The sequence below is a fragment of the Oryx dammah genome, unplaced genomic scaffold, assembly GCF_014754425.2.
Source record: "Oryx dammah isolate SB20612 unplaced genomic scaffold, SCBI_Odam_1.1 HiC_scaffold_6, whole genome shotgun sequence".
Taxonomy (NCBI): Eukaryota; Metazoa; Chordata; class Mammalia; order Artiodactyla; family Bovidae; genus Oryx; species Oryx dammah.
In genome coordinates, this window is record NW_024070190.1 from 26,325,675 (window position 1) to 26,352,976 (window position 27,302).

General features: G+C 47.2%; 1 protein-coding gene across 2 annotated transcripts in view; it reads left to right on the forward strand.

Annotated features, from left to right (window-relative positions):
• The window catches only part of DLG5 (discs large MAGUK scaffold protein 5), a 120,359-nt gene extending 110,982 nt beyond the window's left edge, over positions 1–9,377 (forward strand). For both annotated transcript variants that reach the window (XM_040242325.1, XM_040242326.1), the window contains exons 28-32: positions 4,408–4,551; positions 4,787–4,914; positions 5,302–5,411; positions 6,075–6,184; positions 7,646–9,377. In XM_040242325.1, coding sequence (XP_040098259.1) covers positions 4,408–4,551; positions 4,787–4,914; positions 5,302–5,411; positions 6,075–6,184; positions 7,646–7,749 — 596 coding nt within the window. In that variant the 3' untranslated portion in view covers positions 7,750–9,377. The remainder of the gene's footprint in view (positions 1–4,407; positions 4,552–4,786; positions 4,915–5,301; positions 5,412–6,074; positions 6,185–7,645) is intronic.
• The last annotated feature ends 17,925 nt before the right edge of the window (positions 9,378–27,302 follow it).

Here is a 27,302-nt window from a genome sequence, read left to right on the forward strand (position 1 = left end):
TGGTGTATATCCAGTAGATGTCTTTGGAAAATAGCCATTTGTCTAGTCTGCAGTTCTTCAGTGTGTTTTTTTTCATTATATGTTTTTAAGTTATGGGGTGTTCCCAGGTGGCGCTGGTGGTAAAGAACCCGCCTGCCATTGCAGGGGACATAAGAGATGCGGTTGAATTCCCGGGTCAGGAAGATCCCCTGGAGAAGGGTATGGCAACCCACTCCAGTATTCTTGCCTGGAGAAAGCCATGGACCAAGGACCTTGGCAGGCTACAGTCCACAGGGTCACAAAAAGTCGGACATGACTGAAGTGACTTAGTGTGCACACACATATTTTGAAGTTGTCTTTAAATAGTTATATCTTACTGTTAAATCGACCCTTTTATCATTATAAAATGTTTTATCTCTAGTAATGTTTCTGGCCTTAAAAAAGGCCAGAAAACCATTTCTATCTTGTTAAAGTATAATTATCACACCAGTTTCCTATTGGTTAAGTGTTTGCATAGTTCCTCTCTTTCTGTCGTTTCATACTTTTTTACAGCTTCATATTTACGTGGCTCTGTAAACAGCGTGTAGGGTTTTTTTTTAACTCACTGTGACACTTCATCTTTTTTCATTTTATTGAGACATGTGTATAGAAAAGTGCAAATACATCTATAGAAAAGTGTACAGCCTGAGATGTTTTCATGTTTGAATGCACCAGTGACAATTTTTATCCTTTAATCAGAGTATTGAATTACTGATATCATCACTGATACATTTACCATCTTACTATTTGTTTTCTGTTATCCTGCCCATTTTATGTTCCCTTTTCTTACTCTTTTTGGATTAATCGAGCACTTTTATTTTTCTGCCCCCTCGTCAATCTCTTAGTTTTTATTCTTTTGGGGGTGGTGATTACAGCAGCCCTCACAATGTGTATCTGACTTACTACTAACATGAATCATGACTTTGACCACTTCCCCAATAATTTTAAAACATCAGAACACCATGACTTCCTTACCTCCTTCCTAGCTTTTGCTTGATTATCGTTTTCATTTTATACATATTTTTAAATCCAGCAGTTATTGATTTATGCATCAGTCATTCACTTATATTTATCCTTTCCATTATTCTTCATTCCTTCCTGCCTTCCTCTTTCCCTCTGATTTTTTCTTTCTGATGGACACTCCCTTCAGCATTTCTTTTTTTTTTTCCCAACTTGAGATATAACTGACATATATTATCGTGTAAGTTTAAGGTGTACAAAACGATAATCTGATATGTGTATGAGTTGCAAAAGACTAACCACAGTAAGGTGAGCTATAGTTAACATGCCCTTTGCGTGTGTGTGTGTGTGTGTGTGTGTGTGTGCTCAGCTTTTCACTCAGGTCTGACTCTCTGCGGCCCCATGGACTGTGCCCTTGCCTCGTGTAATTACCAATTTCTTGTTATGATCTTTAGCATGTCTTATGATGCAGGTTTGTTGGTGACAGTCTCCGTTTCTGTTTGCCAATTTTCCCATGATTTTGCAGATTTTCACTGGATATAGAATTGTAGATGAGTTGATATTTTATCTATGCATTTTAAAGATATTATTCATTGTCCTCTAGCTTTCACTGTGTATTCATTTCCTGGGGCTTTTGCAACATACGTTACAAGCTTTGTGGTCAGCACAGTATGCGTTTATTCTCTCACAGTTCTGGAAGCCAGAAGTCCAAAATTAGTACCGTTGGGCCAAAATCAAGGTGTTGGCAGGTCCATGCTTCCTTGGAGGCTCTAGGGGGGCGTCTACTAGGTCCATTGGTTTATAATGTTGTTCAAGTGCTGTTTCCTTACTGATTTTCTGTCTGATTGTGCTGGGTTTCCCAGGTGGTGCTAGTGGTAAAGAATCCTCCTGCCCGTGCAAGAGACATTAGAGACGTGGCTTCAGTTTCTGGGTCAGGAAGATCCCCTGGAGGAGGGCATGGCAAGCTACTCCAGTATTCTTACCTAGAGAGTCCCATGGACAGAGGACCCCGGCGGGCTACAGTCCATAGGGTCACAAACAGTCGGACACGACTGAAGCGACTTAGCACAGCACAGCACCGGTTGTACCCTCCATAATGGAAATCGAGATGTTGAAGTCCTATACTGACACTGTATCGTCTGTTTCTCCCTTCAGTTCCATCAGCGTTCACTTTACTTACTTGGGAATTCTAGTGCTGGGTGCACATATATTTATGCTTGATATATCTGTGTGGAGAAATGATCTTTTTATCCTACTATACTGTTCTTTGTCTCTTGTGACAGTTTTGTCTTCAAGTCTATTTTGTCTGATACAATTATGGTCACTCCTGCTCTCTTTAGATTCCCATTTGCATGAACTATTTTTTCTTGTCCTTTCATTTTTAGCCTATGGATGTCCTTAGATCTAAAGTGAGTCTCTTGTAGACAGCATATAGTTGGATCTTTTTTATTTATGCATTCAGCCAATCTGCATCATTTAATTGGGGCATTTAAACCATTTATACTTAATTGCTCATATGAAAGACTATCTTTTAGTTGTTTTCTATATGTCTTGTTGCTTTTTCATCTTATCTTTTCCTCCCTTGCTGCCTTCTTTTGTATTTCATTGATTTTTTTTTTGTAGTGACATGTTTTAATTTCTTTCTCATTTCCTTTTGTGTATATTTTATAGTTGTTTTTTTTGGTTACTATTGTTACATAAAATATCTTTAGGTTATAGCAATTCATTTTAAACTGATGATACCTTAATTTCAATCTTGTATAAAAGCTACATCTCTGTGTTGCCCCCACCCCTTTATGTTATGGATGACACCAATTACCTCCTTTTATATTATGTGAATATTAGGTACATGATTACTTTAATGCTTTTGATTTTAATATCTGTACCAGTTTTAAAAGGAGTCTACATACCTCCATTAGGTTGCTTCCAGATTATATGTTTGTATATTTACCCTTCCCAGGGAGTTTATTTTCTCTGGGCCTCTGACTCTGGTTGGATATCGTGCTTGTGAGCGGCTCTGGAGCCCTATGATTCTGTTATTATGAGGACTTCTGACAAAGCAGATTATTCTGAGAGGATCAGAAAACTTCTAAATTGGTGCCCCTCAGTGTGGAATGTTAATAGTCATTCGGGGAGAAGATGATTCTGTTGAGTTGAAGACATGGTCTTAATGTCCATACCCAGAGAAATGGAGAGGTGCGGTGCCTTCATGTTTGAGGATGCTACAAAGGATAAAGGGGTATCAGTGTGAAGCAACAGGGATGCTTTTAACAGAAACGTAAGACTGAGTAAGAGAGGGCGTTACAGAATATTTATTGTATGTCCTTTTTGTTGGACATACGTACTTTCTAGGTTTTCGGAGCATGTAAAAGGATATACTTTATAGTCGTGTCCAACTCTTTGTGACCCTATGACTGTAGCCCGCCACTCTCCTCTGTCCATGGGATGTACTTTGAATCCTCATAACCAGCTATGATGCTAGTTGAGAGGAAGCTGCCAGGGACCAAGGCTGGAGAAAGGGAGTTGGAGAGGATGCTTAGCTTACCTGTCATGTTCAGGGTTTTAAAAGAAGGGATGTTTTTATCTCTTCTTGGAGGAAGTTCTTTGCCCTGGGTCTGCGCTTTCTATTCTTTTAAAAGTCTTTAATTAAAAGTGTTTCTGAGTTGCCAGCACAGTGATTGGTACCCGGGAGGTGTCAGGAAGATATTTGCATGCTGGTTTTAGGCTCTTTCTGTGAGCATTTTTCATTCATTTGGTGGAAGGGGAGACTTAACTACATGTATCAACTAGGATATTGGTTTGAGTGCTGTAACTGAGACCAAATAACAATGGGTGAAGCATAAGAAGCTTCTTTATCTGCCACGTAAAAGTCTGGATTGGTGGGTCGTCCCTTGGAGGCAGCTCTGTTCTGGGGACCATCCGGGAGCCAAGTCCCTTTTGTCTTGTGGCTCTGTCATTTCCTGAGCGTGGTTGTCATCTGCAGGATCAGAGCTGGGTCACTGCCCCGGTCCTGTCCATTTCAGCTCATGGGAAGGGGGATAGTTTGCTCACTGCATGGGGCAGGTCTGGGTCACATGACCCGCCCCCCTCAGGGGAGGTGGCACGTGTAGAGAACAGAACGTCTAATAGTGAGGGGACCATGTGCTGAACACACAGGAGAATTTGAGCAGAAAAAAGTGCTGCAATGCCTTGGGTGTCGCAGGAGTGGCCGTGCCCTGGTGTGCCCGGGGTGTGGGACTCTCAGTGTTAAAATTGGGCGAGTCCCAGGCAGACCAGGGTGAGCTGGGTCCCTGGCTCTGGATCTGTGGAGTGAAGGAGATAGGTCTGCCTGGGGTAAGCAAGGTAAGGGGAGCAGTGGGTCTGCAGCCCCTCCCGGCCCTCCCTTTGCTCAGGGTGGATGCCCATCCTCTGCTGCCCTCTCCCCCGCAGATTCAGTGAGCCTGGCCTATCAGCGGGTCCAAAAGGTGGACTGCACCTCCCTGAGGCCCGTCCTGATCCTGGGGCCCTTCCTGGATGTGGTGAAGGAGATGCTGGTGAACGAGGCGCCCGGCAAGTTCTGCAGGTGCCCCCTTGGTAAGGGCGGCCTGCTGGGCCGCGTCTGTCCCTGTGTTTGTGTTCACCTGCTTCCTGGAGATGGGTCTCACAGTCTTTTCATCCTTCTGACTTGGGTCGCATCAGTGTTCAGCCTCTGGCTCTTTCTCTGGGAGTGAGGCTGGCAGGGCTGGGTTTCTGTGCAGTGCTTTCCCCAGCCCGTGCAGTGATGGCTCACAGCGCCCGACCTACTGATTCCTGTGTCTGTGCTTTGCAGAGGTGATGAAGGCCTCCCAGCAGGCCATCGAGCGGGGCGTCAAAGACTGCCTGTTTGTCGATTATAAGCGGAGGAGTGGCCACTTTGACGTGACCACTGTGGCTTCCATAAAGGAGATCACAGAAAAGGTACCCATTGGCTTTCTGGGTAAGGTTTCTGAGGCCAAGTGGGGTGGCGCTTTAGAACGTTTCTGTATCTGGATAAAGGCAGGAAAGGGGTCTGGAGCTGGGTTGTCCAGACCCCACGTGGCCCCCGTTCCTGGCCTCGGCCATCATCAAGGCTGCCAGCCTTGTGGGGAGAGATTCCCCTGGATGAGGTTCCCCTCCGGGTGTCACGTGCCCTCGTCATGTCAGAATGGTCAAGCGGCCTTGCTCATCAGTAGCACCTGACTTACTCACCGGCAGGGCGAGGCCGGGCAGTGTCACGTGAGGAGTGGGCCCCTCCGTGGCAGAGAAGGCCGGGTCCCTGTGGCCTGGCCCCGCCCCTGCCCGGTGCTCACCCTCCGCCCCCCGCAGGGCCGGCACTGTCTCCTGGACGTCGCGCCCCACGCCATCGAGCGGCTGCACCGCCTGCGCATCTACCCCATTGTCATCTTCATCCACTACAAGAGCGCCAAGCATGTCAAGTAGGTGCCAGGCCCCTGCGGGGCTCGGCCCAGGCCTTGCTGGGCATGGGTTGCCGGCTCAAAGCCCCGGGAGGTGGCGGGGCATGGGCTTCGAACAGGCATCCTGTGTGGGAGCAGCCCTCCCCCGTGTGCCCGTCTCACACCAGTCGTGTTAAGCTGGCACAGGCCTCCCCAGTCCTCTCCGCACTGTTTGGGGGCTGCCACAGCGCCTTGAGTCTGTGCCATTTTGTCTGCTGACCTCCCTCCTGACCCCCATGCCCTCCCTCCCTCTCCTGCCTTTCGTCTTGGTGCTCACAGCGACACAGGAACTGGGCGGCCCAGCTCTACCAGGAGCTGACTTGTGATGTGGATGGGCCTTTGCTCTTACTGAGCTTCAGTTTTTGTGGTTAGGCTAATGACTTGCCAAGCCCCCATATGCTCCCCCCCTGACCTTTGCCTTTCGGTGCTCCCAGTCTTCTGGTACCTGCACTCGGGGGCCAGCTGGGGCATCTGATCTCTTCCCCTTCTCTGCCCAGAGCTCCCTGTGGGGCCAGCAGGCTGCGCTGTGCTCCACCAGGGACGCACGTGCGGTGGGGGATAGCCCTGTTATTCTGGACAGAGAAGCTGAGAGGAGGGCATGGGGAAGGTGAGAAGGCTCAGCCAGGTTCCTGGATGTCCTGATAGGGAGCAGAGAGACCCCATCTACCTGAAGGACAAGGTGACTCAGAGGCATTCCAAAGAGCAGTTTGAGACGGCTCAGAAGATTGAACAGGAGTACAGCAGGTACTTCACAGGTAGGTATGCATCAGGCCCAAAGAGGAGCGGGTGGCAAGGATGGACACAGCCTTCCCAAGGATGCCCTTCTTAGAGGTGTTATAGCCCGCACTTCCGGGGTGCCTGGTGATGCCACTGCAGTGAGCACTTTCATTACAGATGATCTCAGTGCAGGCACAGGGCCGCATCGGGGACTTGTCGATCCAAAGGTAAAGTTCACGGATTCTGGCCTTGGGTCACAATCTGGTCTTGAGTTATGGCTGCACAGGCGCCATGTGGCACAGCTCCAGCATTCCCCAGGCAGGTGGCACAGCAGTGGTGGCTGTGACCGTCCATCCCCAGCACCCTCCAGGGTAGGCCAGTTTTGCAGTGGAGTCTGAAGACAAACTGCACCATTACTGTCTCTTGTCTTTGAAACAAGGCAAACTAAAAGACTCTAATTTAGCAGTTGCCATAGTACTTGGTGGCTTCCAACTTCTTCCATGAAATCAGTCATTTGTAGGGGGCATAACAGCATTGTGGCCAAGAGAGGTGGAGACTGTGCTTTTAATTAACTTGTAGAGAGTGTTATGATGGGTGCTTCTCATGCAATATTTCGTCTCAGAACCCAGCCCCGGCTCTTCTGTGTACGTGTATGTGTGTTTGTGTTTTAATTTCAAATCCATTACAGGCCTATATTTCAGTTAAATACTTTAGCAACTTACTAGAGAAAGGAAAATTTAAAACTTCAAAACTTACGACATACAGGCTTTGACTTTTTATCAGATTTAGCAGATGTGAAATTGCTCCATCGCATTGTCATAGCAATTTCTAAATGTTCACTGTCAGCATCTGTGGCAAGAAGCCAGGGCATGGCGCTGTTCCATGGAGCACGCACAGAGCCCTCGTCTAGCGTCTGCTGGGCCGTGGTGCTGAAACCTTGCCGAGCAGCAGGCCTGAGCCGGAGCTGGGGACGGCCCATTATCTTTGCTGAGAATCTTCTCTGGGCCGTGGGGTGCCCAGCTCTTGAGACCCAACCTTGTTCCCTCTAGAATCTTGCTGCCAACTGGACCATTACAACATACCCCAGACTGCGTTCCAATATACTGGGACTCCCCGTTGCACGACTAGGCACACCAGCCCAGGTCATCCCTGCTGTGGAGCCTGGCAAACTTGCATAGTCACATCCTGTCACCCCTATTACAGGGGTCAGGGCAACCTGGCAAAATCAGACCCCAGCCTTCGTGTGAGCCCCGGATTTTAACATCGTGTGAACAGTTGCCTAGAGGGATAGATAAAAAGCCGAAGTGATTTGCACTCAACCCTTTTTTTCTTTTCCAATTTCTTGCTGATGGAAGAGAAGTGAGGCGGGGGTAGAGCAGTTGAGCCAAGTAGCTGAAAACAGGCAGAGCACCAGGAAGAGCGAAAGATCTGTTTACTCGCCTCCTTCTGGGCGTCTTCCTCCCAGCCAATGACGTGTGTGTTTGGGGACTCTCTTGCAGGGGTCATCCAGGGAGGAGCCCTGTCGAGCATTTGCACTCAGATCTTGGCAGTGGTCAATCAAGAGCAAAATAAAGTCCTGTGGATCCCAGCCTGTCCTCTCTAGAACACAGCGCTGGGGATGACTGTAGCTTGGCCTCCAGCCCGACCGCCTGGCGCAGCTCTTTGCAGTGACTACGGATAGATGCCTCTGTGTGTAAACACGAAGGGGAGGGATCCATGAACCGGGGCTCCAGAAGCACCTCCTCTGTAGACGGAAGACCACAGACGGACGGGATCCAGACCCCGGCCAGCGGACTGCGCTTCTCCCACACGTGTGTGCTTTAAGACAGAGACTGTGGAGTGGGGGACTCGACACCAACCTTCCTTGTAGCCAGCTCAACAGATGCTGCAAAGAGAAACTTTCAGATCACAAGTTTACAAGCCTTTTCTAAGTATTCGGTGGCTTATGTTTACTTGAATGGCTCCATGTTGTCGCTGCCCAGCCCCCGCCCTTTTCCTCACTGTCGCTTTGGTGTTGGTTTTGTGCCTGCTTTCAACGAAACGACTCTGGAACCTCACTGGGGGCTGCTTTGCTCTGGGAGGGTCTTAGCAGTGGGGCCAAGGCTCTGACGAATGCCCTGATCCTCGGCGGCCCCTCTCCTGGAAGGCCCTATGACTGCGGCTGCTTAGACCGTCATTGCGTGCGGAACTAGTGCCTTCGTGGGGCTGCGCGCTCTCCTCCTGCACCTAGGAAGGTGACTTCCGCCGTCTTGTAGGCGCACCCCTCAGACTTCGTCTCCTGCCTTCTGCCACTTCTTACTTCTCATCCACCTGTGTTCATGATTCCAGCATTCTCTCTGGTCCTCAGAGCTTCGTGGGTTCACTGTGACACAGCCAGTTCTGGGCAGGGTGTTAGGCTGGGGCTGAGGCATGCCACTGGGTCCTCCTTAGGTTCTGTGAATAGTGACAGCCTTTACCAGTGCAGATTTTGCAGAGTAATTCCCAAATGCTTTACAATGGGGCAGGCACATCAGCTCTGTTTGATCTAAAAACAATTCGTATTTCAGACTCTGAAAAGAGAGCTCTTAACGGAAGCTTAAGGATCAATGTGGTCACTGTTAAAATTCAAGAGAAGCTGGGATCTATCTAGTCTTGGCTTCAGCTCTCACAACATGAGCCGAGCTCCACGAGGATGGCTGTGTTTTGTTTTGTTTTTTAACGCATCTGATGCCAGATGTTTCTGGCTGAAGATTTGGTGTGGTTCCTCTTTAAACTGTGTGTCCTGTTAATAATAGGTACTGTACGGGGGGCTCCGGGTAAGTGTCACTGGGGTAGGACCTCTATTTTAATACTGTTCCTAACATTTCATTTTACTAGCAAGAAATCGCTGATTTCATTTTATTCTTTGTAATTCTAGACACTAGATTATAGTTTAGCCATACTGACATTTTTTTTAAAAGGGATATATTTTCTTGCACAGTCGTTCGCAAGGAGACACGTTTCCGTCTCCGTGCTGCCCTTGTTTCACAGGTACACGCGTTCTGGCTCCGACAGCTAGGACCAGCCACAGGCTGGCGCGGGGTTTCGCTGGCGCCCGCGGGGCCGCTGCTCTGGGCGGCTGGGGTTGGCACAGAGATGGTACAGTGTGCACGGGTACTGTTCTGACAGACTGGGGTTTTCTGTACTAAAACCTTCCTTTGTATCAAAAGTTAAACAGACTTTAGTACAATAAATAAAGGTCAATTTCTGTAACTCGTTGTGAGACACCTGTGTTTCATGCGTTTTCCACCTCTCCCCGGCTTCCCCGGCTTCCCCGGCTCTTTTTTCCTACGTTTGAGACAGCCGTCCCTCACCCCCACGGTGTTTGGCTGGAGCTGGCCGCTCCCTGAGGGTCCCTCCAACTCTCGCGATGATTGGGCGCCCCGCTCATCTGCGGCGTCAGCCCCTCCCACCCCCTCCTTTCCTCCCGTGTGTCCATCTGTAACCAGGCAGCTCATCTATGTTAAGATTCCAATCCTGCCCTGGGGGCTCATGTTAAGATCTACAGGTTTTGGCTGAGCCATGAAAGGCAAAGGGGCTCGAAGGATACCAGGATCCCCTCGTGATCTCAGGTGGGTCCCTGTCCACCAGGGGGCGAGGCCCAGACTGCACCCCGGGGGTGAAGAAGACCCAGCCTGGCCCAGGGGCTGCAGTGTGAGACCACCCACGACTCTCCTGGGCAGATTGTTTGGGCCCAAAAGCCTGTTGCAGGGTGGCAGGAAGGCCAGGAGAAGGGACAGTGCTTGTCTGTGACCCGTGCAGAGCCTAGGCAGGGGATGGAGATGTACAGCCTCTGCCCCCAGGTGGTGTCTGCATAACACAGGCTCCGGGCTTTCTGGAAAGGTAGAACTGACTTTGGCTGCAGCCTCGAGACCTTGGACACATCTCACGTGGGCCTCCAAAGACAGGGCAGACAAGAGAATCTCTGAGGCCCCATCCCGTGCTGACATCTGAGTTACTAGCAGGGAGCAGGACTTCCTTCCTGGCCCTGGGGAGGTTGAGCAAAACCCCAACTCTGGGAACCTTGAGACACGTGACTTTTGGAGGCGGGAGGAGTCCTTGATACCTCACATGCTGGAGCAGAACCTGAAGGGATCTGGACCCAGAGTCCTGGGCCTCTTCAGCTGGAGTGAGGCTCTGAGGCTGACCAAAGGGCCGGGACAACTGGAATTTAGGGCTGGGAAACCTGAGGCTGCTGCCAACCCCAGCACCCTGCTCCCTGGGGCTGACAGTGCAGAGAGCCACATGGGTCACCAATGCCAAAGACAGAAAGAAATATGAGGAGTTGCCAGGTAGGGCATGGAGCAAGCATGAACTCACAGTGGAGAACCAGTTGGCATGGGACGCCAATCTTCTCTTTGGGGACGGGGCTCCGAGGTCTGGCCTTGCACAGCCAGGCCTTATCCTCTGCCCCCTCACCTGCGCTTTTCCCTGTGGGTTTCCTGGACCTTATTTTCAATCATGCAGACTCTCTTGTGCGCTCATGCCTTCTGGAATGTAGTCTCAGACTCTTGATGGTTTTGCCTTCAGTTCTCCTTGCTATTGTGAGTTTATATCTTTTGCCTTTTTTTCCAACCATGAAATGTGTCATACATACAGGGCAGCATCTACAATGTAAACATATGGTCTAAAGAATAATAGTGTGTCTGTCGTTAAGAAACAGAACCATCCCACTGCTGTGAAAGCCCTCTTAATGCCCAGCACACTTGAATTCTCCCTTTCCCCTAGGGAGTGCTGGGCTGACTTGTGGTTTAATGATTCCCTCGCTTTTTCTGTTTTCACCTTCTGGTGGAGGTGTTTTGAAACAATATTGTATGTGGTTTTGAAGACACCAGGCTTCAAGCACTCACTGAGCTCTGAGAGCAGAGGGCCCCGCTGCTGCTCTTGGACGTCGTTGGCTGGAAAAGCAGTGTGACCTCTGGGTCAGGGGGAGTCTCAGCTTCCCTTGGGATTTCGAAGTGCCATTCCTCTTGGGGAAATCAGTAAGCAGGGACTTGAAAGGGTCCTGGGGACACTGGGGCCACCACACTCGGGGTGTGTGTCCCTACTGTGCACAAACCAAGTCCTCGTGGTCTGGCAGGAATACGGTCAGAGGGCTGGAGCTGCTGACTGCAGTTCCATGCTCACTGCAACCGTCCTCTAGATTTCAGCAGTGAGCCAAAGCTGAGCCCCCCGGGGGAGAAAATGCTGACTTCTGCTGTTGATCTGAGGAGTGAGAAGGACGTCATCTCATGTCGATCAAGCCTAGGAGAGGTGAGAATGGGGCCAGTTCAGTTCAGTTGCTCAGTCATGTCCGACTCTTCGTGACCCCATGGACTGCAGCACTCCAGGCTTCCCTGTCCATCACCAACTCCCAAAGCTTGCTCAGACTCATGTCCATTGAGTCAGTGATGCCATCCAACCATCTCATCCTCTTTCGTCCCTTCTCTTCCTGCCTTCAATCTTTCCCAGCATCAGGGTCTTTTCCAATGAGTCAGTCTCTGCATCTGGTTGCCAAGGTATTGGAGCTTCAGCATCAGTCCTAATGAATATTCAGAACTGATTTCCTATAGGATTGACTGGTTTGATCCCATTGCAAATGAGAATGGGGCCAGGATCACCTTAATGTTCTCTTCATTAAGAAAAGAGACAGAGGCCCTGGTGCTAATAGCTAATAGCTCTTCTGTCTTGAGTCCCCACTCCAGACCAGACTTTTTACTCTCTGTCTGGTGTGAGCCCTCATCCTAGGACTTCCTCTGCTTTCCTGAGAGTTTTGTGGGAGTTTTTTTGATTTCTCTGACTTTTCTCTCTTTTGATGGATCTCCTGCTGCTTGTGCTGCCTGTGAGGAGAGAGGGTTAACCCCTGATCTGAATTCTTTTCTGCAGAGGAAGGTGACTCAGTATCAGTATAGCTGCATGCAGTCCCTTAGTCCCTCTCTCTTCAGTATGGTACCAGTTCTCTGATCTGTGCCTGGTGAAGCCTAATCCAGGAATCCTCTCTTAATATTCTCCAGGCAGGAAAGCCTCCTGGCTTCTGCTGAGTTCAGGGAAATGCATTAACCCCGTAGCTGGGACTCCAGGAATCTTTCTCCTGGGCTTTCCTGAATTCCATCTTTAAGCCATCATCTCCACCCCAAGTTCTGAAGTAATGCCACAGTTGCTTTTTCCTTTATTGTTTTAGGATTTGGCTCAGGTCTACTAATTTACCACTGGTCCATTTGCTTCTCAGCTTCTAAAATGATTTTGTGGTTACATACCTCTCTGCTCTCCCCCATATTTTTGGATTTTTTTTTAAAAGGAATCTTTTTACTGTATTTCCTTTGTTTTAGTGAGGTTTTAATAATGGAAAAAAACTTATGTATCAAGCTAAGGTGCTTGCTTATAACACAGAGATTAAGGTTTATACCTTTTCGTGTTCCTTTACTATTATCTTACTTTCACTGAGGTCTTGAGAGGACCTGAATTACGTACTTGGTTGCTTTTAACAGTAGAATCCCCTTCTGGTTCCTGTGTCAGTCAGGCTTCAGCCTGAGAAAGGGAAAGTTGCCCAGTTGTGTCTGACTCTTTGTGATCCCATGGACTATATACAGCCCATGGAATTCTCCAGGCCAGAATACTGGAGTGGGTAGATTTTCCCTTCTCCAGGGCATCTTCCCAAACCCAGGGATCAAACCCAGGTCTCCTGCATTGCAGGCAGATTCTTTACCAGCTGAGCCACAGGGGAGCCCTGAGAGGCAGAACCATTAGGACCAGTATAATGTTTATGTAAATGTATGTGTCCATTTGTTATAAGGATTTGGATTTCGTGACTGTGGGTACTGGCTAAGCCAGTCTGAAATCCACTGGGCTGGGCTGGCAGGGGAGCAGGAAGAACCTGGTGGGCAGGTGGGACTCACAGGCTCAAGACAGGAAGCAAAGGATGCAGGGTGAGCACGACAGATGTAGTTGAAGCTGCTGCCACGAGTGGGATTTCTGCTTTTTATAGGGAGGTTTCAGATTTTCAGGCCTTTTAAATGAATCAGGCCTACCCAGATTATCCAGGGTACTTCCTTACTCTTTACTATTGACTGATGATGGGCTTTAATCACATCTACAGAATGCCTTCACAGTAACACCCAGCTCAGTGTTTAATAATGGAACCATGGCCTGGTCAAATTGACACATCAAAAAAACTTTGTCACAGTGGGCTTACCAATAACTTACCTAACTGGTTCCCCCCAAATGGGTGTCTGAATTAATTTTATTGTGATTTGTGTTTATATATAGATGTATCCAACTTGGTAGAAGCTTCTCTGTGGGGTTTCTGGCTTTGGGCAGTTACAGGAACTTGTCTCAGACCTTTCTTATTGCCATGTTACCCTGAAGACAAGAGCAGACTTGTGCTTAGTTTGGACATGATCTTAGCTCCTCACAGATGCTACCTGCTCTGAGAAAGGTCACCGTCTAAGCTGCTTTATGCCTGCTTGCTTCAGAGATGGACAGAGATCCCCTGAGGACTGGGTGACTATGGGGGCTAAGAGGAGGGACTGGCAGGCCCGGGTGCCCTCTTGCAGACTGCACTAGAGGCTTCTGTGGGGCCAGGCTGCCCCTGAGCACATTGTGGGGTGTGGCTGGCACCTGGTGCACATCTCAGAACACGCAATGATAGTAGAATCAAACAAAACCTGCCTTGAGTCCAGCAATGGTGTGTACTGATGTTGGTTCTCCATGGAAATAAAATTATAAGTCTAAAACTTCAAGATATTTTGCTAAAAATGACAGTGGCTGTTTTTTGACTAACAGCTTATTTTTATTAAGATTATCTGCTAGTAATTAGAGGAAAGATACATGTTTAATTTTTGCATTTTACAAGCTTACATTTTCCTTGAAGTACAGAAACTTGTATTTACACTCTGGTGTTTGAAATAAGTATTTCTGCTAATATTTATAATTTCTAAACAATTCTCTCCTTCTTAAAAACCAGTGTTTTTTAAAGTTAGCTTTCGTGACATCCTGGGTTGTCTCTTGTTTCTACACCTTAAGGGTCTAGACTAAGCAGGTGATCCTCAAGGATACTGCTGCTCGACAGCATCTTCATTTATGGGAAGTACAACTGTTTAAAACCAAAAATCTCAGAGTTGAATCGGAGAGGTATGTGTCTGCACAAATCATGAAAGCTTAGAAGGTAAGTTCCTTGTTTCAGGTCAAAGGTAATTGGTCCTTAAAAATGCAGTGATAGGACCAGTCAAAAATGTCTGCAGATGTAGAAGAACATTGGATGAAAGCCCATTAGAAGAACTTCTGTGGGTCCTTTGCAGGCTGCACACTCATTTCCCCAACAGTCCAAGGTCGAGAGCCCAGTGTTGGGGAACTGAAGACTTGGCCTTCACTGCTTCCTTCAGTCTTGTGAGAGCAGACTTGAGTATCCTCTGCTATGCCACAGGTGGGTTCTACAATGCTCTCAACACTGATGGCATTCCCAAGAAGTCAGGCATTACTGCTTCATCTAGTGACCCAGTCAGCAGGCAGTGTGACAGCCAGTCTGCCCAGGATGGGAGCTCAGGGTAACACAGTTGAAGTTGCTTTGAGATGTTACTTGTGTCCCTGGTACACTCTTTAGCATTGTCATGGGATCAGCAGAGAAGGTCATTCCAGTACTGATCACTCCGAGAGGTTGAAGGCCTTTACGGTATCTATCCACAAGCAGAATGATTGAGTCAGCAGTCTGATCACTTAGAGGTCTGCTCCAAATACAGATTGGGTCAGTATGCAGCCCTGAGTCAGCCTCGGAGTGGCCACCATCATGGAATCAATCCAGTCCCCTGGGAAGTCACTAGCCCGACAAGTCAAGATATGGGTGCGTCATCCAGCAGCAGCAGTTGACACAGTTAGGGGGTACTGAAAGCACTGATGTGGTGGGACAGTTGCAACTCCCCAAGTGACAGCAGAGACTCAGCCAATCTTGGCCACAGAAGATGGGGTCAAGGCCCGTCAGCAGGCACCTATCAGGTGCCCTGTAGGGATTAAACTCACTGCAAAGGTCTCCTGATTTCTCCACAGCAGCCGACTAGTGAGACAAGAAGCACTCACCGTCACGTGCTGGGTTCAGAGCCCCGGAAGGGACACCACGAGCTACAGTCAAAACACTCAGGCTTGTCACTGCCTCTGCTGGCAGGGTCGAGTGCATGGGCCCCAAAGGCAAGACGCCCCCAGGAGGCACTCCGTGCCCTCAAGCCAGTTGAGATAGCAGGGTATGACAACCAAACCAATCGTTAGGTAAATAAAATGAAAAGGGTGAAAACAAGACAGAGGGTCCCAGTGGCGGATGTTGCGTGTCCCCTTGTCCCGCGCACCCTTCATCCCAGGGTTCTTGGGTTGTTTGTTGTGGCTTGCCCCCTGCAGGCCTCAGATGACCCCAGAGGACCAGGTGGAGGCCTGACTTCCTTATGGCATGAAAGGGTATGGCGTGAAACATACCAGTGATGGCGTGGGGGTATGGATGAATAAAGGATTTCAGGATTCCAGTGTGGGACTGAAAGTGCCTTCTTGGCTTAGAAGACCTCGCTCTGGAAGGGTTTGCTGATCAGATCTTCCTGGAGGTTTTTTTCCTCTCCTTTTGCTTCAGCAGTAGAAGAGAGAGAAAAACGTATACACTGAGATGTCTCATTCAGCGCCTTATCCAGGAAAGACAACACATTTTTATCAGTTTTTCTCCACTGCTTCTTGATGCAGAATACCAGCTAAATCCAGTATAGATTCTCTCCTTTCTCACCCAGGAGTGAGAGTACACAGAGCTGTTTGGTACTTTTCTTTATATAACCCAAACTGCTAGTGTAGCCTTTTGTCCTGTATTGCAGTCACTGCTGCAAATAGAGGGTAAAAAAATCCAGAGCAGCAGAACATGGGTCAACGTATAAGCAAGCACCCTGTCGGGTGTGCACAGGATTCAGGCCCATCAAGAGGAGCCAGTTTCTCTGGAAGAAGAGGAGCTGCTCAAGTGCCCCACAGCGCCCTCTAGAGAAGGCCAGAGATTGGGATAGCATCTGTGCGGCTGGAGGGTGTGTCTCTACTTTTCTCGGGCAGCTGAGACCAGGGAATGTAGTTTTTAGAATAGGGAAACAGAAAGGTTTTAAAGATGGTTTATGTTGGGCCGGACTGGAAGGCTTGCCTTGTGCCCATACCGTTGGTGTAGGGGCCCAGCCCTGCTTTGGGGCTGATGGGTAGCCATTTCTCTGCATCCTAAGGTGACTGGCAATGGCAACCCACTCCAGTACTCTTGCCTGGAAAACCCCATGGGCAGAGGAGCCTGGTAGGCTGCAGTCCATGGGGTCACTACGAGTCGGACACGACTGAGCGACCTCACTTTCACGTTCCACTTTCATGCATTGGAGAAGGAAATGGCAACCCCCTCCAGTGTTCTTGCCTGGAGAATCCCAGGGACGGGGGAGCCTGGTGGGCTGCTGTCTATGGGGTCGCACGGAGTCAGACACGACGGAAGTGACTTAGCAGCAGCAAGGTGACTGGAGGTGGAGAGTTCTGCTGGGATTTTAAGGAGAAAGTGTGTGTGTCCATCTTGCCTCACCCCCTTGATCCCCATATAATTTCCTGAGCCTAGTATTTTGTCTAAAACTGTAAGGCACGAAGGAAGGAGCTTGGAGAAAGGGACACCAAGTGTTCTTCAAAAGCCTTGGAAAGTAAAGGAAAGAGTGTGTCGTGGCCGCCCACACAGGAAATGGTGGTGCAGTTTTCTCTGAGCACTGCGAGGAGTCCTTGGTCTTCTGCTGATGCCTCTGTGTCTAGAGGTGGCAGGGCTGTTGCTGGGACGGGCTGCAGGTCATGACTGACCATAACCTGAAATTGGAAGTGCTGCCCCCTAGTGGTCTTGAGCCCTGATGTTGGCAGAACACCCTCCTTACGCCATGTATTATACTAACTGACTTTCATATGCTCTATACATTTTCCCAGGGTCAAAACTCTATTATTTTTAATGATTTCTATTTGATTGTAGCCTTCTTTTATTCAAATTATATTAAGATTAAACTCATTTTTATGAGATCAATTTAATTGACTACATGTTTAATGTAAATAAATAATAAGCAATAAATAAATGAGGGGCCTGTAGGCTAAGATACAGGGCAATCTTGTTGGGTTGTTGTTGTTCAGTTGCTGGCCAAACCCTGTCGTTTCAAAACAGCAAAACATTATATTGATGCATTAGGCCAGAAATGTAAAGCTTGACTAAAAATTACATTCTTGGAAAGCATTTGCTTAAGGTGAAAATAAATTCTGTGTGCGAAATTCAACCATCTTTTCCTTGCAGATATGAATAAAGGCCCGTGGCAAAATAGGCAAATTTGTCACAGGGCATGAATTGAAAAGTCAGATTCCGTTCTGACAATGTCAGTGGTTGGATAAGGTGGCTATTACCATCTGAAGTGTGATCGCACTTAGCCATCAGTAACAATCGTGGAAATAGAGACTGCTGTCAAGTGAGAATAAGCAAAGACTATCTCCAGCTTGCTATAGCAAGGGAATCAGCTACCATCACTTGCCTTGGTCAGACCCTCAAAGGTAAGCAGTGGAGTGAGAAGGCTTTGCAGTGGAAAAGGAAAAGTATGCACGTATGCCCTGGTCAGAGTCTGTTAGCCTGGGGAAGCTGTAGGCAGGCTGACTAGCAACGGGGCCTCCTATGTGATTGATTAGGAGTGCATATTTGGCTTTTTCTGGTTGGTCCTATGAAGCTGGAAAAGCTGGGGCAAAAATTAGGGAAGCTGACAGGTGTTGATCAAATCCTGGCCATTTGGGGCCAAGTGTTAGAGGGGCCGTTTGGCTTCTTGAACTACCCATTCAGTCCAGCTGCTGGTTTGAGGGAGTTTAAGGAACAAAGAAACACCAGGCAAATCTACAGTGAGGAATATTCTTTGACAATGACCACATCTCTTCAATGCTATGTATGAAAAGAAAAGGTGTGTGTTGGGATAGATGGGTGGAGGCTGTTTTGGATTAAAAGAATCAAGAGATTTTTGTAACCAAATATGAGGGAAAAAATTGTAAGACATTTGGGAAACAACTGAGATTTGAATATGGGTTCAGAATTAAAAGACATGAGGGAATTATTTATGAAGTTGGAATGCCAGTAGCATTGTGTAGGGGCTATGTGTGACAATGCAAGCTTAACTCCTTTGGAGGAACAGTGTCTAATTTCCCTTGAAATGGTTCAGGGAAATGTAGATGCTTGACATGGCAAAAAGTTGTAGTTTCAGATCTAGATGGTGAGTACATGGGTTTTCATCACAGGAAAGCAAGTTCAAACTTGTAATAATGCTTAGAAGAGAGTATGTTTTGAACTAACCTCAGTTCTACTTACTTCATGTAACCACCATTACAATCTATGCCTACACAAGCAAAAAATAGACTTGTGTTTCCTTTCAAATTTTCACCTAGACAAAATCAGAACCTAACTACTTGGGTTTTCCCCTACCCAATGCCATGGGATATTTCCCCATATCAGAGCATGTGGATCTGTCTGTATGACAACACACTGTATTTATTTGAATGAGTAAATTTTTTTTTTTTAAACAGACTTAACTTTCATTTTTTGGTATAGTTTTTCTGTTAAAAACATTATCTGGTTCTACTCTCAGAGAAACTGTCAAGGAAGTGTTAATGGAAACAGGCTGGTTACTTGAGCAAAGACAGCCAAGCAAGAAAGAACAAGGCTCTGAAGCCAAGTTTATATCTCCAAAGCCCTAGAAATGGGGCTCCTAAAACCAGGGCTTTCCTCCAGCACACACTCCTTTGGGAAATGATTTATCTTTGGGCTCCGAGAGACTGATCTGTCACCTGGCGTATAATTTGGGGGCAGTTAAGAGTCCAAATACCTCAAGCCAGGGTAAGGGGCCTAATGGTGGATGAGTTACTTTGAACAATTCTCTCTGGTTTTTAGTTTCCTTTTCTGTAAATGAAGCTGATACTTCCTTGCAGCCCATAAGGTAATGTCTCTATAGAACGAAGAACAAGCAGAGACCACTCACGGCCCCTGGTAGAAACCTTGTCCCACACGAGGCACCGCTCTCATTCTGATTCAGGGTTCCTGCAGCTGTGGGTGGCAGAGCCATCTGTCTGCACCCTGGCTGCAAGGGAGCCTGAGAAAGCAAATTGGGGTGTCTAGCTGGGAGACAGGTACCACTAATGTCGAGAGTTTCCCAAATGGAGGAAGGGTATTCAAAAGTTTTAGCAGTTTCAACCATAATAAATAGATACTGTGAATCCATAAATGTCTTTAAATAGATAATGTGAATCCTTATCATGCAGCCCTTTTATACACTGATTTTGAAGTACACTTAACAGCATAGGAGAACACTCAAAATGTCTTATGAAAAGCCATGCAAAACCATACATTGAGGATGGTCTCAATTTTTAAAAGAATGCGTGGGGAAAAGCCTTGTAACACAGATGTCTATTTGGGCCCCCTGAGAAGCAGGTGCCACCGTGGGATTAGACACACAAGGAGGTTTGTGGGGGGCATGCCTGTGAAGAACAAGGGGGAGAGAGGCACACAGAAAAAAGCCTTCAAACTGGAGGTAGGTCTGCCTCCTGTGAAAGGAAAGAGGGAGGCAAGGGCTGAGTAGGAAGAGCCTCAAACCGCAGTGCAGTTCTGAGAAAATCTCAGCCAGGCCAAAGGCCCTGAGCAGAAGTGTCTCTTTGGCAGCGCCCCGCGTTTGGCGGGAGTGGGCCAGCACTACCACCTCTCCTGCGCTCGGTCCCTGCCCGGGGGCAGCCTGGAGGAGGTGGGGCTCCAGGGTCACGGGCTGGAGCTGGAAGCTGTTAGGTCTGGGGGCTCTGTGCCCATAGCAGGCTCTCTTGAAGGAGACTGAGAGGCACACGTCCCTGGCCACCATGACATATTGATAAAATGAGGATGACTTTTGAGCTGTGCTTTGTACACGAGAAGCGTCAAGCAGTGGTTAGGAAAACTGCTTGAGTAACCCCTTAGCTACTCTCTTGAACCCCTTATTGCTGGGAAATATCATGCGTGTACCCAGTGTACAAAGATTACAAGTGTGACGACAACAACCCCCTGGCACCCCTGGGTAGCCAGCGTAGGGTGGAGGGCAGAGCGTTGCCAGCCCCAGCCATCCCCGGAGTCCAGGTGGTCCCCTGCTGTGGGCACAAGGATGTGCCCCTGGGAGGTGGGGCAGATCTTTCTCTGCTTTCCTTCATAGCTTTTCCCCGACACACTACTTTTTAAAATTCAGCATGTAATTTGGTTTTTCTGAAAATTTGCCTTAAAAGAGAGTGAGGAGTTTGCTGCAATTCTGCAGCTTTGTGCTCTACATCTTGGTGCTTTTTAGAAAAGTGAGTATCTGTCATCTGGAAAACCAGACCATTTGTTTGGAGAACTTCATTTTCTGATTCTGAGTTTCACACAAATTTCAAACACTTATTTCTTCTTCTTTCAGGCAGATCCCACAATCCCTGAGTTTAGGTTCTGTGGATTATTAAGAAAATCCATAGGTAACTGAGGGACGCTTTAGAATAAGCCAGATCCTAACAGGTCATTCTAAAGGAAAGGATACTGGAGATTGTCTGATCCCGACCTCACAAATTAGGAGTAAGGAAGCAACCCTGTGGACCCATCTGAGGCCTCACTGCCCTCCAAGAGCTGCTGCTGCTCTCTGGGGCTGTGGCCTCCCGGCATCCCTGGATTCAGTGTGACTGCAGGGGTAGGAGGGTTGGCTATGCGCCGTTTGAGGCCAGGAGCGGGCTCCCTATCCCTTGTTAAGGCCCCACACCAAGACAGAAAGAAATGTAAGTGAAGTGAAGTCCTTGGTAAGGCCCACTGAGTCTCTCTGGTCTCTAGGTATCCAGTCAGAGGTTTTCCTAGCTGTATGGCACAGCCATGGGCAGCTAGAGGGACGAAGGGCTGAGACGTCGTGAGCAAGCAGTGATCACAGTAATGGTGGCAGTTAGTTGGGCCTCATCATGTGCCGGGTACTTCCCTAAGTAGTTCCTTTGTGTTCACTTGCAACCCTATTTGGTAGGTGCTATTATCCCCATTTACAGATTAGGAAACTGAGGCACAGAGAAGCCAAGAAACTTGGTTAAGGACATACAGCTAATCAATGGCAATGCCAGAGTCTGGGCTCTCAAATCCTCTTTGAACACTGCCAAGCAGTGGAGAAGGTGATCCCTAACCCAGGCCTGGGTGACTGGGCCAGGCCCGGGGGGAGGTCTGGAGAAGAGAAGGCAGTTGTGCTAATTCAGCAGAGGACAAAGCTTGGCCAAGAGATGTGGGGGAGGCAGAGACAGGGGACCAAGCAGGAGCTCTGGTCACACGCAAGCTGGGCTCATTCTCAGCGGCCCTGCTGAGGACTGCGGACCCTGAAGTCACGCTTAGCCGTGGGGCCCATGAGCCCTCAGGCCTGCTCTGTGCTGACTGGCCAATGCCATGGCTGGAGGCCCCAGATATCCAGCCTTGCCAATGTCCACTTGCAACAGAGAGACCGAATTGACATCCATCATTAGGGAAGGGCCAGAGAGGCTGTGACCCTATGCCCTGGTCAGTGTGGCCCAATCTGCAGACGGAAGTATCTGTTCAGTTAGAACAGTGACACGGGTACTTATAATGTCATCTCACAAGAGGCTCTCAGCATTTAGAAGGCAGATTCTTCCCTCCCACTCCTCTGACCCTCGCTCCCTCACCCACTTATGGATAATTAGGAGGTGGAGGCAATCCATTTCCAGAGTGGATACCACTGACTGAGAGAGGTGGTCTCTCAAAATCCTTTTAAGAAATTATTCAAGAATTTTTTTTTTTTTTAAGAATTTAACTACAAGTGACTGTTAGAAATATATCATCAGCTGCCTAGTGGAATAGATGTGGTTTCAAATGTTTCATCAACAAAGCTACGACTTCTGGGTGTCCTGTTACTGTCCTGTGTAGTAGGAACCCAGATCAGGATCTTTGTGTGGGAGGAACCTCCCAAGAAGCCCGTCTTAGCTGTATCCATGTGAGGTGAGTGGCCTCTGCCTGGGTGTGTGTTTAAGGTCTCGAACAAACCCCCAAGCGTCAGAGACCATGAGCTTCAATGTACATTCCTCTGGAGAGGCAAGCTACTTGGATTTACCCTTAGTCTTAAGCCTCTGCAGCAGAAAGCCACTGTGAAAAAAGGCTCTCCAAAGAGATGGTGTCATGGTGAGGGCTCTGGCTGGCCCTGTGGGCAAGCTGAGGACAGGACAGAGCAAACAAGGGTAGTGTGGGCTCTTGGTTTCCCACTTGCGACCTCGTTGGGGAGCTGAACCATCAAAAACACCATCCTACTTGTGAGCAAGAGTGCATCTTACTATATGGGGTCGGTGGTCAGAGGCAACATTGCATAGAAGCAGCGGAAGTCACGGAAGCTAAGGAAGCTAAAAACTGCAGCTGACTTCTGATTCTCACCCCAGGAGGTGGGAGAAAACAGGCTGAGCAATCTCTGGAGATTCTTGGGCAACTTTAGGCTGATAGTTGGGAGAGATCCGGGGCTGGCCTACTAATCTGGAAAGCAGAATGTTGGGCATCTAGATCTACGTAAAAATGCTACAATAAAATGAACGCACTGCCACCCTGACCTCACAGAGCGGGCCAGATGCTCCACACAGGTAGGAGATAGACAAGGAGATAGATGGAGGTTTGCTGAGTCTGACGATTTTGCACAGTTCAGCCCTACAGCAAATCCTGATGATGAATCCAGAGACTTTTTAGGGGAGAATGATGCTGGGCTTAGGAGGATCACCAGAACCTGGCCCAAGAGAGAAGTTCCCCGAAGGAGACTCCTCCTCAGTGTGGGGAAGAGCTTCCTGACCACCGTACCTGTTTCGCAGGGCAGCACAATGCTGAGACCCCTGGCTGGGCGCTGGCTGACCCGAGAGTTGGCTAGGCCGCAGGTCCCCAGAACTGTCGGACTCACCCTGGGCACGTTCCTGGCTGTTTTCAGGTTGCTGCTCCCAACGTACGCACAGAACGCGTCTGGGAAATCACAACAGCTCAAGATCGCATTCCCCATTCCTCCAAGGCTCCTTTCAGATGGAAGGATCCCATGTCCAAGACGACATGGGACCCTTTTGTCTGCTCTCTGGGCTTCCCAGTCTCCAGAGCTGGGCATCTTCTATCAGAAGGAACCAGGACGAGGCAGATGTCAGCTTCTCCCCTGCCCTGACTCTCGGGAGTGCACATTTGGGTCCCTGAGGATGAGCCCTGTTGGGAGCAGGCTGAGAACACAGCCTGGGATGATCAGTCAGTGCCTACTTATTACAAATGACTTCTTAATAAAGCCTTCATGACATTACACAAAAATAGGAGAAACAGCAGCAAAAAAGATCGTTGGTGTGTTTCCATCTGAGGCTTCCTTCTAGAGAGAGACTCAGAATGACTGATACCTGCTGTCCTGGCTTCCTTAATAAACCTGACTAAACTATGTGTATGAAATTAGTGGGAATTCTGACCTAGCTTAGCATGTGTGTATTGAATAAACCATTTGAATTTTCTTTTTTGTATGAAGCATGGAAATATTGCTGAATACAAAAACCCCTTTCAGATGCCAGAATTTCTTCTTTCTTTCAAGTCAAGGGAGTTGGTGGTATAAAGGTTTCAGCTTCTGAATTACTATGACTCTGATAAAGTCACCCTAGCTCTTTGGGTCTTGGTTTTCCCATCTGTAAAAATAGGCTTTGGGGCAAAGGGAACATGGAAGGCACCCACCACCCCCCAGGTCAGCAGTTGGCCTTGCAAGGAGTCCTTGACCATGTGGAATCTGGGGAAGAGCTCGTGGCCAAACTGATGCCAACTGCCCACCAGGTGAGGGGCCTGCTCGCCCTTTGGGTAGGGTGGCTGGCTGTGTGATGTGGTGTGGATTATGGGCCTGGATTGGGATGGATTGAGTTGGGGGGTCATAGGGAAGTTGCGTGGGGTTGACCTGAGTCTCAGAGTAAGGTCTGCCTGCAACAGCTGCCCTCTGATTTGGGCTGAGCCTCCCTCCTGTGTCCCCTTGTACTTTTGTCCCAAGTTTTAGAGCCGGGCTGGCTCCACTGCCTCCTGCCCCAAGGACTTACTGCAGTAGGGGCCAGCCTTCCACTTCATTGACTAATTTCCTCCTAGGACCCAGTGGGCCAAATGAAGGTCTGATCATGACTCCCATACTTCTTAATGTCTTAGGCACAATTTTATAAAAACAAAAGTACTTCCCCATCCAAGTTATTGTACTGACCAGCAAAAGTTATTTCTGATGCATGATACATTTTGAGTTAAACATATCCGGCTAAACTCATAACTCTATGGCCTGAGCAAGCTGCAGTTCCTAATTCTTTTTGAAATTGGATTTTTAAATCAGAGATAATACATGCTCATTGTGAAGCATTCAAATAACACAAAAGAATATAGTGTGAAGAAGCAAATCCTCCTTTTTTTCCCAGAACCTTCCAGGATAGTCCTCTCCCACTGTGACTGCTGGAAGAGTTTAGTGGGTACTCCACGTATGTGGAATCATACTTTACTGTATTAGTTGCTTTCTCTTAAAAAAAAAAATAAACTAAATTTATGTGAACTCACTGCAGTAAGAGAGACCATTACTTTGACAGTCTTAGCAGTATCTCAGAAGGGGAAAGTCAGAAGTTGGATAGTTGTAAAGTATTGGCTGTAGGTTCAGGTGGTTTAAGGCAGACTGGAGATCCAGGGACAGTTCATGGGACAATGGTTTAGAATTAGAAGCAATGAGGAGAGAAGTCTTGAAGTGAGTCTTGATAGGTAAATTGTAAATAAGTTTGCAACTGACTTCAATAAATTGACTTGTAGGAATTTCTTTTCACCATTTTTGACACTTCTTGTGTCTTTGTGTAGATCCAAATTTCTGTCTGGTGTCATACTCCTTCTGCCTGAAGAATTTCTTGTAATATTCCTGTAGGGCTGATGACAATGACTTCTCAGTTTTTGGTTGTATGAGAAAGTCATCTTTAAAAAAAAATTAAGTGAATTTTATTGTCATGCTTGTGAAGCTACTTCTGAGGATAATGTATCTGTGAATGACAGAGCTATGTCTTTTCACGATATTCCATACCATAAAGCTTAATTACCTGTACACAGTTATTTTAAAGCAAGGGATTGTAATTTGTCTGTGATTATCCGTGTCTTTTTAAAAAATTGGGATGAAGTTCACATAAAATTTAAAATTTACAGTGGCATTTACTATGCTTACAGTGTATACAGCCATCTGTCTAGTTTCAAAACATTTTCATCATTCCCAGGCAATCACATCCTATTCTCCGCTCCAGCCCCTAGGAACCACTGATTTGCTTTCTATCTCTATGAATTTACCTATTCTGGATATTTCATATAAATGGAGTCATAACAACACATGGCATTGTTTAAATCGTTTATTTGACTGCATTGCATCTTAGTTGCATCACACTGGGTCTCCAGCCTTCACTGCAGCACGTTGCATCTACCTTTGTGACCAGGGATTGAACCCTGACCCCCAACATTAGGAGCGTGGAGGCCTAGCCATTGGACTGCCAGAGAAGTCCCCACATGGCATTTCCGATTTCTTTCATTTAGCATAATTTTTTTGAGGTTCATTCACACTGAAACATCTATCATACTTCATTCCTTCTATGGCTGGATAATATTCTATTTTGTGGATATACCACATTTTATTTTTTCATTCATCCATTGATAGACATTTGGGTTGTTTCCACTTTTTAGCTATTATGAATAGTGTGCCTGCCATGAACATTCTTTTACAGATATTTGTGTGAATACCTGCTTTCCATTCTGTTGGGTATATATCTAAGAGAGAAGTTTCTGGTCAGATGATAATTCTGTGTTTAACTTTCTGATGTACCTCACACATTTATTTTTTTTAAAAGAAATGCAAAATTTTATTTGAGCCAAATTGAGGATTATAAGATGGGAAGAGCATCTCAGAAAGGCTCTGACTCTGAGAACTGTTCTGCACGTTAGAAGTCAAGGCACAGTTATAGAAGTTTTTTGAGATAGAGGCCTGTACATTAAAAGATGTGTTAACAGAGGATTTTTTTTTTCCCTTTCTACTTTAAAGACACTGCTCAGTTGTGTTCTGAATTGTCTGGATTTCTTGGGTGTATGGTTTGCTGCCATTAATTTTAGAAAAATTTTGACCATTAGTTCAGATAATTCTAATGTTCTTTTCCTTTTGCAGCTTCAATTATGCTAGACTGATATTGTCCTACAACTTTTGACTGTTCTTTTCTGGGTATTATTTTTCCCCCATTCTCATTTTTCTTTGTGCTTCAGCTTATTCTTACTGACCTGTTGAGTACAATAATGCTTTTATCAGCTATGCATCGTTTGATCTGAGCCTGTCAAAGCACTTCTTCATTTCTGACATGGTGTCTCTCATTTCTAGCATTTCCATTTGACTATTTTACAGTTTCATATCTCTGCTGAAATCCCCCCATCTGTTCTTGTAGATTTCCACCTTTTCCACTGGATCATTTAGCATATTAATTGTAGTTATGTTAATTCTCCGATAAGTCCCAAGATCTGGGCAATCTCTGAGTACATTTCTGATGACTACCTTTTGATAGTAGTTTTATCTTCCTTTTAAAATGTGTATTGATGCTTTAAATTTAGTGCTAAACATCATTTTAGAAGAATAAATTAGTAAACAGTATCTGTGCCCAGAAATGAGCATGCCTATTCTGTCAGCTTGTTAGTATGGATTATGAGATGAGATAGGTTTTGATTTCTTTGGTGATACCATTACCCCAATGCATCACAGACTTCAGATTCCTTTAGCAGTGGGTCTGCTGTTAACTTGTCCTGAGAGTGGTGTCTGGGGCGCCAGAAGGTCTTTCTCAGTGTTCCTGCTGTACCATCGGCTTTGAGGAGTCCGTTCATATCCATGCCACAGAGAGGGTGTGTCTGTATGTGTTGCTTCTCCATCAGCGGTAGACTGATGTTGCTTGTTACTTGGTGCCAGGCTCATGGGGGAGTGGTAAAGGGAATTTCTGTTTCCCTGGCCATCCTTAGTTTTAGCCAGGCTCTGTGTGTGTGGATTTGGGGACTGTTTGTTTTTAGCATTCTTGCTTCTTTTCCTCATGGCAGGCAAACGCTGCCTTGCATCTGTGCTCTGCTCTCCCTGGGATAACAGATCTGTGCTTGAT